This window comes from Anser brachyrhynchus, assembly GCF_964034855.1.
Source record: "Anser brachyrhynchus genome assembly, chromosome: 4".
Taxonomy (NCBI): Eukaryota; Metazoa; Chordata; class Aves; order Anseriformes; family Anatidae; genus Anser; species Anser brachyrhynchus.
In genome coordinates this window covers 2756251-2770954 of record NC_137698.1, presented here as the reverse complement: position 1 = coordinate 2770954, position 14704 = coordinate 2756251, and the positions used below count along the sequence as shown (strand labels likewise).

The 14704-nt window shown below is 41.1% G+C and overlaps 1 protein-coding gene across 35 annotated transcripts in view; it reads left to right on the top strand.

The window, feature by feature from the left end:
• ANK2 (ankyrin 2) overlaps positions 1–14704 on the top strand; it is a gene marked incomplete at its 5' end in the record, with an annotated part of 358674 nt that overhangs the window by 257534 nt on the left and 86436 nt on the right. For 30 of the 35 annotated variants that reach the window (XM_080591203.1, XM_080591200.1, XM_080591209.1 and 27 more), the window contains 9 exons: positions 1920–2018; positions 3126–3323; positions 5293–5391; positions 5905–6003; positions 7386–7583; positions 9044–9142; positions 9249–9347; positions 11475–11573; positions 14125–14223. In XM_080591203.1, coding sequence (XP_080447329.1) covers positions 1920–2018; positions 3126–3323; positions 5293–5391; positions 5905–6003; positions 7386–7583; positions 9044–9142; positions 9249–9347; positions 11475–11573; positions 14125–14223 — 1089 coding nt within the window. The remainder of the gene's footprint in view (positions 1–1919; positions 2019–3125; positions 3324–5292; positions 5392–5904; positions 6004–7385; positions 7584–9043; positions 9143–9248; positions 9348–11474; positions 11574–14124; positions 14224–14704) is intronic. The other 5 variants (XM_080591204.1, XM_080591205.1, XM_080591197.1 and 2 more) reach the window with 1 other exon arrangement.

Sequence of the window (14704 nt, the reverse complement as noted above, 5' to 3'; positions counted from 1 at the left end):
AATGGTGTTTGTGTACCGATAGCCTAGTTACCAAGAATAATAATAATAAAAAGAACACGATAGTTTCCTGACTTATATTTCATAGATATCTTCCTGTTTTTTTTGTCAGTATAAACAAATATTTAACTTCTGACTGTCCGCACTTTGAAAGCAGCTCTTTACCAGCAAATAATGTTATAAATAAGTGTTCCCAGCAAGAAAACAACAACAACAAATTAATTCAGGTATGCTGGACTAGGCAGCTTTTTAATGGAACCCAGTGACAGCGCTCAGCATGCTGAGGTGTTTGCCTGAATTGTTAGAACAGACTCTTCTTGATAAAACCTCTTACTGCTTTCTACCTTTTTATAGAAGCAATTCTTACATAAAAACTTAATTGATGATATGGAATCCAACAAGAAATTCTTGTGGAAGCAATTAAAAGTATTGTGGTGGTATTACTGGATACTTATGCGCAAAGTTTAATGCTTCACAATTTGTGCTACACAGGTGTCTTGGCTTTTACTTCGTAAGCTGAAGTTCCCTGTTGGTTTGCTAACTGTTTTCAAAAGCTAGATTGCTTTGCTAATTCAAGTACAAAAGGGTCTTTATAGAAATCTGATCTTTAGAGGGTGAGAAATGTAAAATTTGTTCACATTTTAAGCAGTTCATTCTTCAGGTAATAAAATCTATATAGATGAAATTCTATATTGAGGTTTGTAACAGGGGCTTTGGGATTTTGTTTGTTGCCTACTTAGTAATCAGAGCGGGTAATACAATGTTAATTTTAAAGTGACTAAATAAATGAACTCAGGGTGAAGAGAGTTTACTTTAATTAAAAATTCATAACAAGCTAAACTCAGGTTGCTTCTTTTGCTACATCTAGACAGAAGGACAAGAAGACGATTTCTGATGCAAAAGATCTTGACAAGCGTGTTTGCTTTGGCAATTATATTTTATCTTGACAGTCATAAAATACACTCCAGTTCTATAGTAAGGAGAAGGAACTCTTAACACATAGAAGCGTTCAGTCCTGCTGTGTTGTCATAACATAACAGGTAAATACAGAGCTCTTGATTGCAGAACTGCCCTGGTACCTAATGTGCCAGATGTAGATGAGCTGCACAGGGACTGTTTTAGTCCACTTTATGACAGTAAGCTCACAGAATGTTGAACTGTGAAAAATTCAGCTTGAAGCTCTATCGTCAAGGAGCAGTCACTTTCAGTGTTCCTGTGCAAATCTATGCAAAAAGTAAATGCTTTGAACGTATCATCTGTACTTCGTTATTCAGATCTGAAATTCCACATCACTCCAGTTAGCCTTCCAAAGTTTCATACACTCCTTCAAATTCTGTGGGCTGCAAAAGGCTTGGAATGACATTTATTCTGTAGCCTGCAGACAGAGCTGGGCTGCTGAGCACAGATTTTACACATTTTGTATGCTGGCTCAGTTGTGCACAGCCACTGCAAGGACTTTTAAAGCTGCCAGCTCCACACAGCGTGCAGGAAGAGACTATTTGGAAAAAAAATCCCCTTCCATCTTGAGGCTTGTGTGCCTCGCTGTCCCTCGAGAGAGACGGGCTCAATACACTCATATCTCCTGTATGGTGCACAAGCTGACGCATCCGTGTGTAGAAAGCTGAGGAATGTATGTGACCAAGGGACTCTATAAGGCAGAATATTGTATAAACCAGGACTTTTATCCTAACCTTCTGTAGTGTTGTTATGTTTGTCCAGGATCACCGAGTTTGCAAACCACAACCTGGTGACATGTATGCACACACTGTTCTTAACTGCCTGTCGTTGGCTCTGAAGACAGGTTCTCAGTGGGCAGAAACGCAGGTCTCTACACAAGCTGAAGCGTGGGCAGAGTTTGCACCATCAGAGCTCTGTTTCTTCACAGAAGTTTGGGACACTGACACTTTTTTGCTTTTCTGCAGCGTGGAGAAACGGCGCTGCACATGGCAGCACGTGCTGGGCAGGTGGAAGTAGTTCGTTGTCTCCTGAGAAACGGGGCGCTGGTTGATGCCCGAGCCAGGGTAGGTGTTCTGCTTACAACTTTTTTTGCTTTCTCTTACTCAAAAACATAGCAGAAGCAGGGGAGCAAAGGAAGAGCAATTTCATTTTTATTTGAGCTGTGGGTTCAACACTAAGTACACCTGAAACAGTTCCAAAACCAGTAATGTACAGAATGTGTGCGGTGGGTTGACACAGGCTGGTATCTCAGTCACTTGCTCTCTCCCCCTGCTAGGGAATGGGGGGTACAATCAGAAGGTCAAAAGTCAGAAAAACTTCTGGCTTGACAGGTTAATAAGTGAAGGAGAAGGAAAAAACAAAAACAAAAAACTGGAACAAAACAAGCCCTCCCCCTACAAGTGATGGATGGAAAGGCAATCACTCACCACCTCCCACAAGGAGACTGCTGCCCAGCCAGTCTCCAAGCAACAGCTCCTTCGGAAAAACTTACCACCCAGCTTTATTGCTGAGCATGACGTTACGTGGTATGGATTACTCTGGTCAATTCAGGTCAGCTCTCCTGGCTCTGTCACCTCCCAGCAGAGAAGGCCTTGACACTGTGTAAGCACTTTTCAGCATTACCTAAAACACCAGAGTACTATTAACACTGTTTTGGTCACAAATCTAACACACGGCACTTTATCTGCTGCTGTGAAGAAAATTAACTCCAGTTCTAGCCAAGCCCTGTACAATATACCTGTCTGAGACCAACAATAGCTGTTCCATCGAACCAAGAAGATGCACAGCAGTGTCCTAAATCCAAGCATCAGAGGTTCTGGTAGCAGTTAATGCCAGATTCTGAAGCCAAGGGACCATTTGAAGAGCAGGGTAGTTGGAGTACGACAAATAAGAACACAAAGGAAAGCAAGTGATGGAAGCTGTGTGTCGTATTATCGAGAAAAGGAGAAAAATGTTTTTCTTCATAGTTCCTCTCTTTCTATTCTGATAAGACATTGCTGAAGCTCATCCCCAGAATTAACCGGCAAGCCCTCCTTTACTGCCTTCTTTGTATTATCAATTCTTAAGATTTTTGCAAGACCAATGCATAGAGACATCCATTGGGATCAAACACAATATTGTGTTCAGGATAGTTCTACCTGCACTAATTATCTACTCAATTTGAGTTGTAGGAAGAACAGACTCCACTGCACATTGCCTCTCGCTTGGGTAAAACGGAGATTGTCCAGCTTCTGCTACAGCACATGGCCCACCCTGATGCTGCAACGACTAATGGGTACACTCCGCTGCACATCTCTGCCAGAGAGGGACAAGTCGATGTTGCATCGGTTCTCCTAGAGGCAGGGGCCTCACACTCCATGTCCACCAAAGTAAGACAAAACGCTTTGTGTCTGTATTCTAGTAGCACAGGCAGTGCATTCCTGTGCAGGTCTGTTTCATGAAGAATGTAGAGAAATTAAGCTAGTTTGGGTCTTTTTTTGTTCTTATTTAATCCACAGTAATCCAGTAGACTGAAGTAACATCAGAAATTAATCAAATTTTGACATATTTTGCTGTCATCTGAAGTTGTGAGTTTGGTTCCCACAGGAGCTAAATGCAGGTCATGAAAAATACATTGCCACAACAGATTTAAATGTACCTGAAGTCCTTGTTTATCTCTGTCCCATTGTGTTACAAGTAGGGATTTTTTCCAAAAATTTTCAGAGTATAAAATGCAGATTTGGGAGGAGGAAGCAATTTTTTTTTTTTTCTAACAAACAGGCCTGCTTGCTTTTCAAAAACTTGTTTATTTAAATAGTAAAATAATTCTGGTCTGTACTAGCTGAAAGGAATGTTCCTAAATGCATGTTTAGACAATTCAGCATCTACCCAGTCTCATCTAATTCTGAATCTATTTTCAGTATTTCTGTAAATGAGATAGCATATGACACAATAGGCCATTTTTCTAGACCAATGAAAGCAATAATCTGTGGAATATTACTGTTTTCTTAGACAAAAATGGTTACCAACACATTCCTAACATTGATGAACACGTAAGAAAATAGATACTGTGAATAGAATTATGTGCCAAGATAACTTTTCCAAATTTATCGCATGTGAATAAATGATTCTTACCATTGTTTTAGGACTGAAGAAGTACCCCTGATATTACAGTTGTAGTTTAAAACGTATTTTTGAATCACGGGGTGTCTTCCAGGGCTTGCAATCTAAACTAGCAATCGAAAATTATGATCCATGGATTACTGGGAATGCTTGCTGTTCTCCTTCTATCCGTCTGTTAAATCACATTAAAACGGCTAAAAATACATTTAATACTTTCCCAGTTTTCCATACGGCTTTATGACAGTTGCTTTAGTACTGCAGAAACATTTTATAATTACGAGGGAAAGATGAAGCCCTCTAGATAATCTTTGTACAAACCCATGATTCATGAGCTGGAAATGTTTTTGATTCCCTGACGTAAAGTTTTGTTGTGGTGGGATTAATGGAACAAGTTGATGGTGATAATAATCATTATACATCACTTATGTGTCAGGCAAATAGGTCAATGTAGTTCCCTGGAATTACAGTCAGGGCAGTGGTGCAGTCTGCCACCTACTGTCTTGCATTCATGAGTTTTCCTTATCAACATGATATTTAAAATTAAATGAGTAGGCAAACAGCATGTTAGCTTGACGCAGACCTTATGTTTGTGCTTTACTGACAAGCATTCTAGAACAAATAGAAAAGGAGTCTTTCCAAAAGGCAAGATTTTTGTCTTGCCACATGTTTCCAAAAGCGCTACCATTGAGTCAGGCATGACTTTTCTTAGCTGAAGTTCAGAGGCTGCAGCAGAGGTTGGTGACTGTATAGATTAAAAAACAACAACAACAACAAAAAACAAATGGAAATCATTTTTCTACAAACTCTCTAAAGAAGTACAAAGTTTGGAGCTTGTCTCGCTGAATTTAGTTGGTGTTTCATTGTTACTGGCAACAATTGGCACAGGAAGTATTTCTAAAGCTGTCATCATGAAACTGGAAAATGCAACTGGTTTGGAATAGAGATTTGTACAAGTGCCTTCATTGCCCACACAGTGTATGTTGCTAGTAGAATCTGTATCAGATAAAATGTCTGACACACTGTTGCCATGTACTTTGGACAGAATAATGAAATTTTTTGTATTTCATGCTTCTAAACTGCTCTTAAGAGATGATGCTATTTCTAGATATGGTGACTGATTCTAGCAGCTAGAATATAGGTTGAAGAACGACTTGTTTAATGACGTGGTTCTTGAAAGGGAGATGTCAACATGATTTTTAACACAAACGCTTTCTTTTATCTCCTGAAATTTTTCAGAAGGGATTCACACCCTTACATGTGGCGGCCAAATATGGAAGCCTGGAAGTGGCAAAACTCCTTCTGCAGCGTCGCGCCTCTCCCGATTCAGCTGGCAAGGTACTCACCAGAGAAAGGAAACAATAATCAGCAGTGGTTTGGATTCTTACTTAGGGTCTAACTGTGTGAAATATGCATGCGGAGGAAGCCTGCAGCCGCTTTCAGATGGTCGTGTTAGCTTTATTAAGATCACATTCTCCTGAGGCTGATGATTATGGGCATTAGCTTTGGAGGCAGTGCTGCTGCCCGTTGGGTTTAGGTTCCTCACAGGAGGGTACGCTGTGCACGGCTGTGAGATCAAACGTGTTTCTGTGGCTCAAGAAACACCGATTCCACTAGGCTGTCTAAACTGTAAAAATCCTAATTAAAAAAAAAAACAACATGGGGGTGAGGCCAGTTTTCCCTGTGCTGCGGGAACAGATTCTCTGAGGGCTGCCCGTGTTCACCCTCAGCTGCTTTTCCCCCCGTATCGAACAGCCTAGCCCACCGCCTGTGGTTTCTGGTCACCATCGCTAACGTTAACCCCCCCCCGCTGCCCCATGCCCCGCTAACGCTCGCTAACCGCCCTTACAGAACGGCCTCACGCCCCTCCACGTGGCGGCCCATTACGACAACCAGAAGGTGGCTCTGCTGCTGCTGGAGAAGGGCGCCTCACCCCACGCGACCGCCAAGGTGAGCTCCGGCCGCCCAAACAGCCACCCCGGTGGCCACCCCAACGGCTGTGGGCCTGCTGTCCTCAGCCCGGCCTCCATCCTCCCTTCCCTCCTTCCCGCCGCTTTTCCCCGTCCTCTGTGGAAAGCTGGAAGCGGTGCCGGGTGTCATCAGGCATGAGGGAAATTGCAGTTCGAGGTAAATTTAAAAAAAAAAAAAAAAAAAGCCTCTAAGGGGTGGAGGGCTCGGTGCTGGACAGTTTGCCCCAGGGATCCTTGGAGGTGGTCAAAATGTGACTAGGCTGGTCCTGAAGCAACCTGGGAGGCTGGCCCTGCTTCCAGCTAGATGGCTGACACCCTGCCCAAATTGTTCTTCTTCGAGACCTTCCCTGAAAAAGAAGAAATAGATATGCGTATGCATATACATGCCTCTCTCTGCCCATTTTTATATTTGCGAGCTTTAGTCATAGTTGGAACTCACTTTAGGATTGTGTAATATTAGAAACCATGTGTATATTCTGACCACACATAAGCAGAATTCATTCTGGGATTAGGAATAGTGTTATGATATCACTGTGCTAGGCACAGGCTAACAAAAGGGGAGAATAACAAGAGAATTGGTACCGGTTTCAGCATGTTCTACTCTGTATGAGACTGCTTTTTACATGCTGCTAAAAAATAGAGACAGTCCTTGAAGTGATGATAGGAGAACTGTTGTTTACGCTGGGAAAGCTTCAGTTGCAGTAGGATAGCTTGGGAAAGCTCCCTTTTAAGAAGACACAGACCAACTGAGAGAACACCTCCAACAGAGACTGTTTGCTGTGAGACAGAATTTTCCCACTTGGTGCTCTGTAAAGCAATTAAGGGTGGGAAGTTGCCTTGTTGCCAAAAAATACCATCAGCACCTTTCTGCTTTGCTTGAATGGTTAATTTGATCAGAGAAACATTCATCCCTATTCCTGTTTCCAACCAGAGTCACGACTGACACGTATCAAAATTCCATATGCAAACACACCTCTACCCACACAATCCCAAACCACACGTAACGTAATGAAGAGTGTGCACCCATCATTCATCCCAGGGAATGTCACCCATCAGTCAGAAGCGAATATTTACAATATAGGTTATTAAAAATATAGGTGTGAAACTCAGGATAATTTGAAGGTATCAGGTCCTGTCTGCCTAGCGAGTGCCTGCTTTGTTCTAGTTTGTATGGAGAAAATAACACAGCCACAGCAGCAGAACAGCAGGGCCGTGTGGGACATGTCTGGCACTGAAAATATAATGGATTCCCGTCTCTAGTGATTTGGGGTAACAGAAAATAACGTAGTTCAAAGGTGTCTGACTTCCTAGGCTTACGTGGCTGTTAACTTTATTCTCATTTTGTTTCCTGACATCTGTTAGAATGGATACACCCCTCTGCACATTGCTGCCAAGAAAAATCAGATGCAGATAGCTACCACTCTACTCAACTACGGGGCTGAGACCAACATTTTGACCAAACAGGGAGTGACCCCACTTCATTTGGCCTCCCAAGAAGGTCACACTGACATGGTGACCTTGCTTTTGGAGAAAGGATCCAATATCCATGTGGCAACAAAGGTAACTCACAACTGGAGATGAAGTACTTTGGTGGGAGTATCCACTAAGATACAAAGCGCAGCATGAGAATGATGTAATGTTGTTAGAAATTGTTTGCTTCGCTTCCTTATATGTGTATTTGTGAGCCTGCAGAAGTGATGACGGGTGGGTGAACAGTAGAAGCGTGGAGAGGAAACCAAGGCATGGCAGATAGATTGACCAGTTAACTTATATCATGTAATTAATAGCTGTACCGGGTAGCCCACAGGAGGAGCTGCAGCTGTGTGCCATGATCGGAGGAAAATGGTGCAACACCTGACTCTGGTAGAGAGCTTACAGCAGAAACCGTTTTCCGAAGCATTCAGGAAGGCAGGACTGCAGCATTTTTGTTGTGTTGCAACCTTGCCATCGCTGAGCTGTTTCACATATGCTGCTAGAGTTTTACATTAGATGCAAAAGATGAGGAATGTAAAATTCAGGAGGTTGTGGGCCCATGGGCTGATTTAATAACGTATAACAGAAACCTGAGAGCTACAGTCCAAAAGAATTTAGGGCTCATGCCAGCAAAGGCTCTTTTCCTCATATATTTTACCCTTCAGCCTTCCTTCTGAGTGGAAGAAATTGGCAGCCTCTGGCAAATAACAAAACAACAGTATCAGTGGAGTAGTGAGTAGAAAAAATGCTCTGGAGGACCTTTCCAGTCTTTTGGATTTTCTATGGTTGTACATGATGAGCCCTATATAGAAAATTAGCTGGCTCCTCAAAAACCTATTACTGTAGGTCTTCATAGGTCACCAGATTTATCCATGCACATGTATGTAAATCTTACGCACCTAAGGTCAGAAGCCTGCAGCTTTTGTTTGTACAATTCAGTATGGAAGGCTCAAGTCTCTCATTATCTGGAATTAGTGTAATATGCTATATAACCAATTAAAAACAAGGCAGTTTTCATTTCTCTTTCAAAATTTGTTCTCTTCCTTGTTCATGGGCGAGCACTGTTTGCGTGATCACAGAGAGCTTTTAGTCAAGGTTGCATCCTTGGTGTCTTTGAATGGGATCTATTTTTGGAGTCCCTTTCTTCATTCTGACTTGTGCCTGCAGTTGTCAAGGTTCCCTTTCCCGTCTGAGGAGTGGGAAGCCCAGTGAGTGTGCTTCCTGCCCTAATTTATTAATGGGCTTCTACATTAATAACAGCTTCTCCAGTGACATTATTGTATAAAATATGAATGTGATCACTGATGCCTGAAACATTTACGCTGTGGTTCTGGTGATGTAATTGCTGCGGAGCTTTGTCAGCCGGAACAGAAGAAACATCAGCTCTACTTTGTTTAAAAAAAACACCCATATTTCTAAGCTATAGCTAGGGTCTAGTTTCTTAATTTTTTTAAAGATGCAAAAGTGAGAAAGGCTCGATTTCTCATGTAAAGAAGATTTTATTTTTATATCTATTTATTTATTTATTTTATATATTCTATCTCCAGACCGGACTGACATCCTTACACCTTGCAGCTCAAGAGGATAAAGTGAATGTTGCCGAAATACTCACAAAACATGGTGCAAACCAAGATGCTCAGACAAAGGTAAATCATGGAGTGACTACTGTCTCCAGTGTGCCAAGGGATGCTATCGTTGTAAAGGAATGTTCCACTGAGCTTGCAGTTTTATTTCCTTGTTCTCTTGTTGTAGCTCGGTTACACACCTTTAATCGTCGCATGTCACTATGGAAACATCAAAATGGTGAATTTTCTTCTCAAGCAGGGAGCAAATGTCAATGCTAAAACAAAGGTAAAGAATTTTTCATTGCTTTCTTTTGCTCTTTATTATGAACTTGTCAACCAAACGCTGCTGATACATACCACTAGGTGCCTTTCTCACTATGAAACTACAGTTACTGGATGGTAGGCATCCATATCTGTTGATTTGTACTGGAATGTGATTTGTATTGGAATGCATTCTGTCTGCTACATCTCCTTGTTCAGTGTTCACAAAAGAAAAGTCAAGTAACTCTTTGGGTGTGTGTAAGGGGATTATTTTTTTTGGTGCTGGTGTTTTTTTGTTTTATTTTCATATGCAACTAACAAGTGCAGGCTTGTTTCTGATCGCATTCACACATGGTTTACACCAGTGTAATACCTGTGTCTTGCTAAACTGATAAATAATAATTCAAAGACTTTGAGGGTGATGCCAGGTTCTCTCCAGTCTGTTGGTAGAAGAGTGGGAAGAATTACTGCCAATCAAAGCATGGGTGGCATGACTTTGGGAGAGGAAGCAGCAGCAGTGGGAGAATGCAGCTTACTGGTGACGTTTTGTTTTGAAAGGGAGCTGGGTCCCCTGTTATTGAACAGTTCTACTGAAGTGGACCAAATTGCCGGACTGAATGTAATCCACTAATTTCAGTAATTTCTTTAAATATAGACTGGTGTGCCTAACAAACAAATATGATGGCTTGTGTAGCCAGATGTGCATATCTCCAGAGTATATGAAAAAAAACAGACTTTCTGGTGACTGCAAAATATTCAAGCTGAGGTATTTAGAAGCTAACTAAAGGGGCATACATACTTGTATCTTTAGTATTAGGTCGCACTCAATGTGTACGGGGGCACTGGAACAAGTTCTGACGCTAGTTCTCCCAGGTATTTCACTTGTTTAGAATAATTTCATTAGTCAGCGAGTTTATATGACAGTAAGGGGCAGTGCTTCTCCAAAATCTTGTGTCAAGGGACCAATAAGAATATGGGCAGTCTGTCAACCAGTACTGTGCACTTGGTTTAAAGAGCAAATCAATCCTGGCTGGATTCAGGGTAGGCATGTTGAAGAATAAGTAAGCTCTCATGCCTGCAGAATGTTTTATGCCATCTCCAGTGAAAAATAGTATTACTGAACTCTGTTTTTAAAGGACTGCGCTGATATTTAAGTTAAGATAGTAACTATATTTTGCACTACAACCTACAGTAAAATCCTCCTTTGATTTCTTAGTAGTCCATGCATGCATTACTGTACATGTAAGAACTGTAACAGTTCTAAACTATCACTGTTTAATTAGTTGTACATAGCATTACTTGCATCTGTTGAGTTGCGAAAGAGATGATCCTCAGAGTGTGTTCAGGGCCTGCCCTCAGGCTTTACCTAAGTGTACAGTGACATCAACTTGGTATTTTCTCCCAGTTTATTTTCTGCTTGCTTTCAAACCAATTGCAAATAATTTTGTAAATGAACTGCCTGACTGGACTTACATAATACCATCTCAGATCAACTAGCCAAAGTACACTTTGGCTGTGTTCCTGTATTGTGTAACAACAGAATTGAATCACTGGAGCAGATAACAAACATGCTTAACTGTATATGTTTAATACAGACATTGTGTACATGTTTTTCAGTGTAATTATGGCTTGGCCAGGCCTTTTTGAAGTGAAAGTAAAGCTAAAATGATTGACATTTTTAACAGGTATATGTTGTTAGTCTTTTTAAAAGCAAATGGCATGAAATCACTGCTGTTAAAAAATTACATATTCTTAAATTGTATCAAATATTTTAAAGGCAAATCTTAAGGCTTCTATAGAAAGCAAAGAGGTGAGGGAAAGAGAAAAGTTCTCTGCTTCAGCTATGATTCTGTGTCTTTAGCATACCACTTTAATTTGCTGTTCCTCACTGTTCCTATCCAGAAATTGGCTTTTATTGTGTGATGTAAGATGATAGATGAATAAAAATATTTTCTTTAAGTTTTCATTAATCTGGGGAAAGACTGTTGTTATTACTATAGATTTATCATCTTTGGGTCAATTGATGGCCTAATTTCTTTTTGAAATGTCTCAAAAGGAGCAGAATTAAGCAAACTAAAGTGTCTAATCTAATTGCTGCTGGTTGTTATTGTTGTTCTTTGTTTGCTTTTATGGTGACCACTGTGGACAACAGAATGGGTACACCCCTCTCCACCAAGCTGCACAGCAAGGCCACACTCACATCATCAATGTTCTTCTCCAACACGGGGCCAAGCCCAACGCCATCACCACTGTAAGTCTGTGAAGTGTCTGTGGAATATGTTTCCCTAGATAGTTCTTTCCTTTCCTTTCTTAAGGCTTAATAGCAAGTCTTTGTTTTGGTGAGAGTATTCCTCATACAGCTGGTTGTTAGATGTGTAAATGTAACTTCCTCTCCTTTTCCTTATACTCTTAAGGTAGTTCAGATATAACTCAGTGTGCACTAAGCTGTATATGACATGAAGAAACTGATTTCTGAGCTGCAGTGTCAGACAAGCCACACCTAGTTGTGCTGAGCTTGTTCGGTTGCCCTCTCCATCAATTCTTCTGTCTGTAAATTGGTATCTTGAGATAGATTTTTCCATAAAAAATAAGGGGAAATCTGAACCTGCGTTTCTTGGAAGATTTGCATCCAGATTTCTGTCCCTCTGTCCACTGGTTCTCTGTTTTAGGTTCTTACTAAGTTCATGGATGTTAGTACCTCTTCAAAGGCCATGAGTAACCTCTTGCACAGCTCCTTTTCCATGGTCAGCTGGGAATGCAACTGTTCTATTTCATGTTTATGTTGTTGTTAGTCACCTCTACTTGGGCAATCTTTAAAACGCAGCCAGAAAGTCCAAAACCTGTGGTCTTCCCCAAAGTTGCTCCGGCTACCATGTATGTATATTGTGCATGCTTAAACTGGCACTGGGGACCTGTTTGGTCCTGGAACAATCACATGGGATAATCTTCTGTGAAGTTAGCTAAGATAGCAGTTTATGTGCCATGATCCAAGGCACCAGTATCCAAACCATGCATCCAAGATACCAGTATATGTGTATCATCAACAAGAAGTCTTTAGTCAGCTTCTGGGCCTGAAGGTTCTGCTGGACACATTCAGCCAAAGGTTTCTTTACTTGAATTCAGTCCTCAAGTTGGGTCTGTCATGCCAACTCTTACCCAAATCCAAGCAGAGTCTCAGGAATGTGTCTGCACTGCACAGTTTGCATGCTTTTTCAGATACTAGCTCGGTTCTTGTCCACATATTGCAACCTTTAGGTTAATGTAAGAGAATTTCTACATGAGGCAGCTGACATGGGGTTATGGGAGTGGGATATGGGCAGTTAATGTGCAAGTGACAGTAACAATCACACTATTTGTGCTGTAAAGATGCTTATCTATTCATTTTGTGCTGCTAATCCACAAACCCTGCATTGCTTCAGGGCTGCTGAGCTAGGCTAATGCAGAAGAACTGAAATGATGGGTAACTAAAGCTGATACCAAAGGAAGAGAAACCCTCAGGCCGACACCCTGCGCATAGTGCAGTGGTATCACAAGAGAAACCATTACAGTGTGAAGAGCCACACAGCGGCTTTCCACGACTCCCCTAGTAGGCCAGCATGTTGTTCTTCAGTTCAGTGCAAAGTAGTGTAAAATAGTTCAGCGTGCAGCTCTTCACGGAGGATCATGGAATATGTCTCTCTGCCCCCTCCCCAAGTGGAGTGGCGCAGTGCCCACGGACTGCCACATCGCAGAGAAAGAGCCAGGTCACTCAGAGCAGGCTGCCAGTCACGTCGGTCAGTTCTGCAGGGAAGTTATGCCCCCAAAAGAGTTATGGATGATTTAGCAAGTTTCTGATACTTTTTTTTTTTTTTTTCATGAAAAGGTTCATTAATTTTGCTTCCTCTTGTGGCTGGCCTTATGCTACAATGGAAGAGCTCCTCGAAATAAATTGCCGTGGGCCCTGTTTTGAGGCAGTTGGAGTGGAATTTCAAATGCAGCGAGACAGATGGCAATCTTAATTACTGTTCATTTAAAATGAAAGGTTACAATCTATGTTCATAAAATTGAGTTAATAGTACTTATCTCCCAATCTATTTTAAAGTTCCAGGTTATAAACTGGAGATAAATATGCCTAAACAATTACTAAATTATCATTGTAATATGCATTTCCTGAATGGCACATCTGTATATCATGATCATTTAAACTGCAAATAAATGTATTTACATGGAAAATAATTCCCAACACCCAAGCCTTATATAGGCTTGTTTTTGTGTTTGTTACCATCAGCAGCTTTTGTGTACTTTTTGTACATACATTTTTGTTGTAAGGAGGAATTAAAGTGTATGTGGAGAATATAGCTGTAATCTTGTATTCCTCAAAGAGGAGTTGCACCAGGTAAAGATCTTACAGTTTGAACTGGAATTGAAACTGTAAGATTTAAAAATACTTTTAAAAGAAGAATATCTTTAATATAAATCAGTTTATGCAAAATGAAGCATGAACTTCTGCAGACGAGACATACTGTGTAGTGGAATTTGACCACCGAGGGGTTAAAACATACAGCACTTTTTTTTATTATTTATTTAGAATAGCAGGCAGATGTAAGTGTGTTGTGTTACCATGGTAATCAGAGCTATAGTCTTAAAGAAGTTACAAAGACAGAGTCAGATGTAACGGTAAAAAAAACAGTGATTTTCCTAGGCTGCGCCTTGTTTTGGATGGAAATGCTGGCTCATGCAGTGTTGAGAGTGATCTCATTGGTTCACATCACAATCCTCCCTCTCATTTCTCTCTCTCTCCTCTTCTCTCTTTTTCTCTCCAGAATGGTAACACTGCCTTAGCTATTGCTAGGCGTCTGGGATATATCTCAGTGGTCGATACGCTGAAGGTTGTAACGGAGGAGATTACTACCACCACAACTGTGAGTTGCAGATGCATTAAAATGTTTCTCTTCTTTATTCAGAACGTTGTCTTTCTTTTCTTCCCTCAGATTCCCCACGTACCTCTTTTCTTTTTATTTTCTTGTTTAAGCCCCCCTTTTCTGTTAGAGTTTTGCAAAAGTGCTTTCAATATATTTTTTAAGCATGTAGAAGTGTGTGCAATACATCAGGTTTTACTGAGCCAGTTAACAAATTTTATGTGCATACAGAGGGAAAAACAACTACTGAGGGGCAGAGTAAAACTTTTTGTCTGGAGATAGGTCTGAGCTACAAATCCAAACTTTCCAGAAGTTTGTGAGTTGTTGTATAGATCCTACCCTGCTTCTCTATTTGTCTTTTTACCTCTCTCCTTCAGTTTCTTCTTACGTTTCCGCATTTCTTTTAACACCTGCTGGGGCTCAACCATTGCAGCGCACCACGGCAGGCTTCTTAGCATTTGGACTCTACCAGCTGTGGACCGGT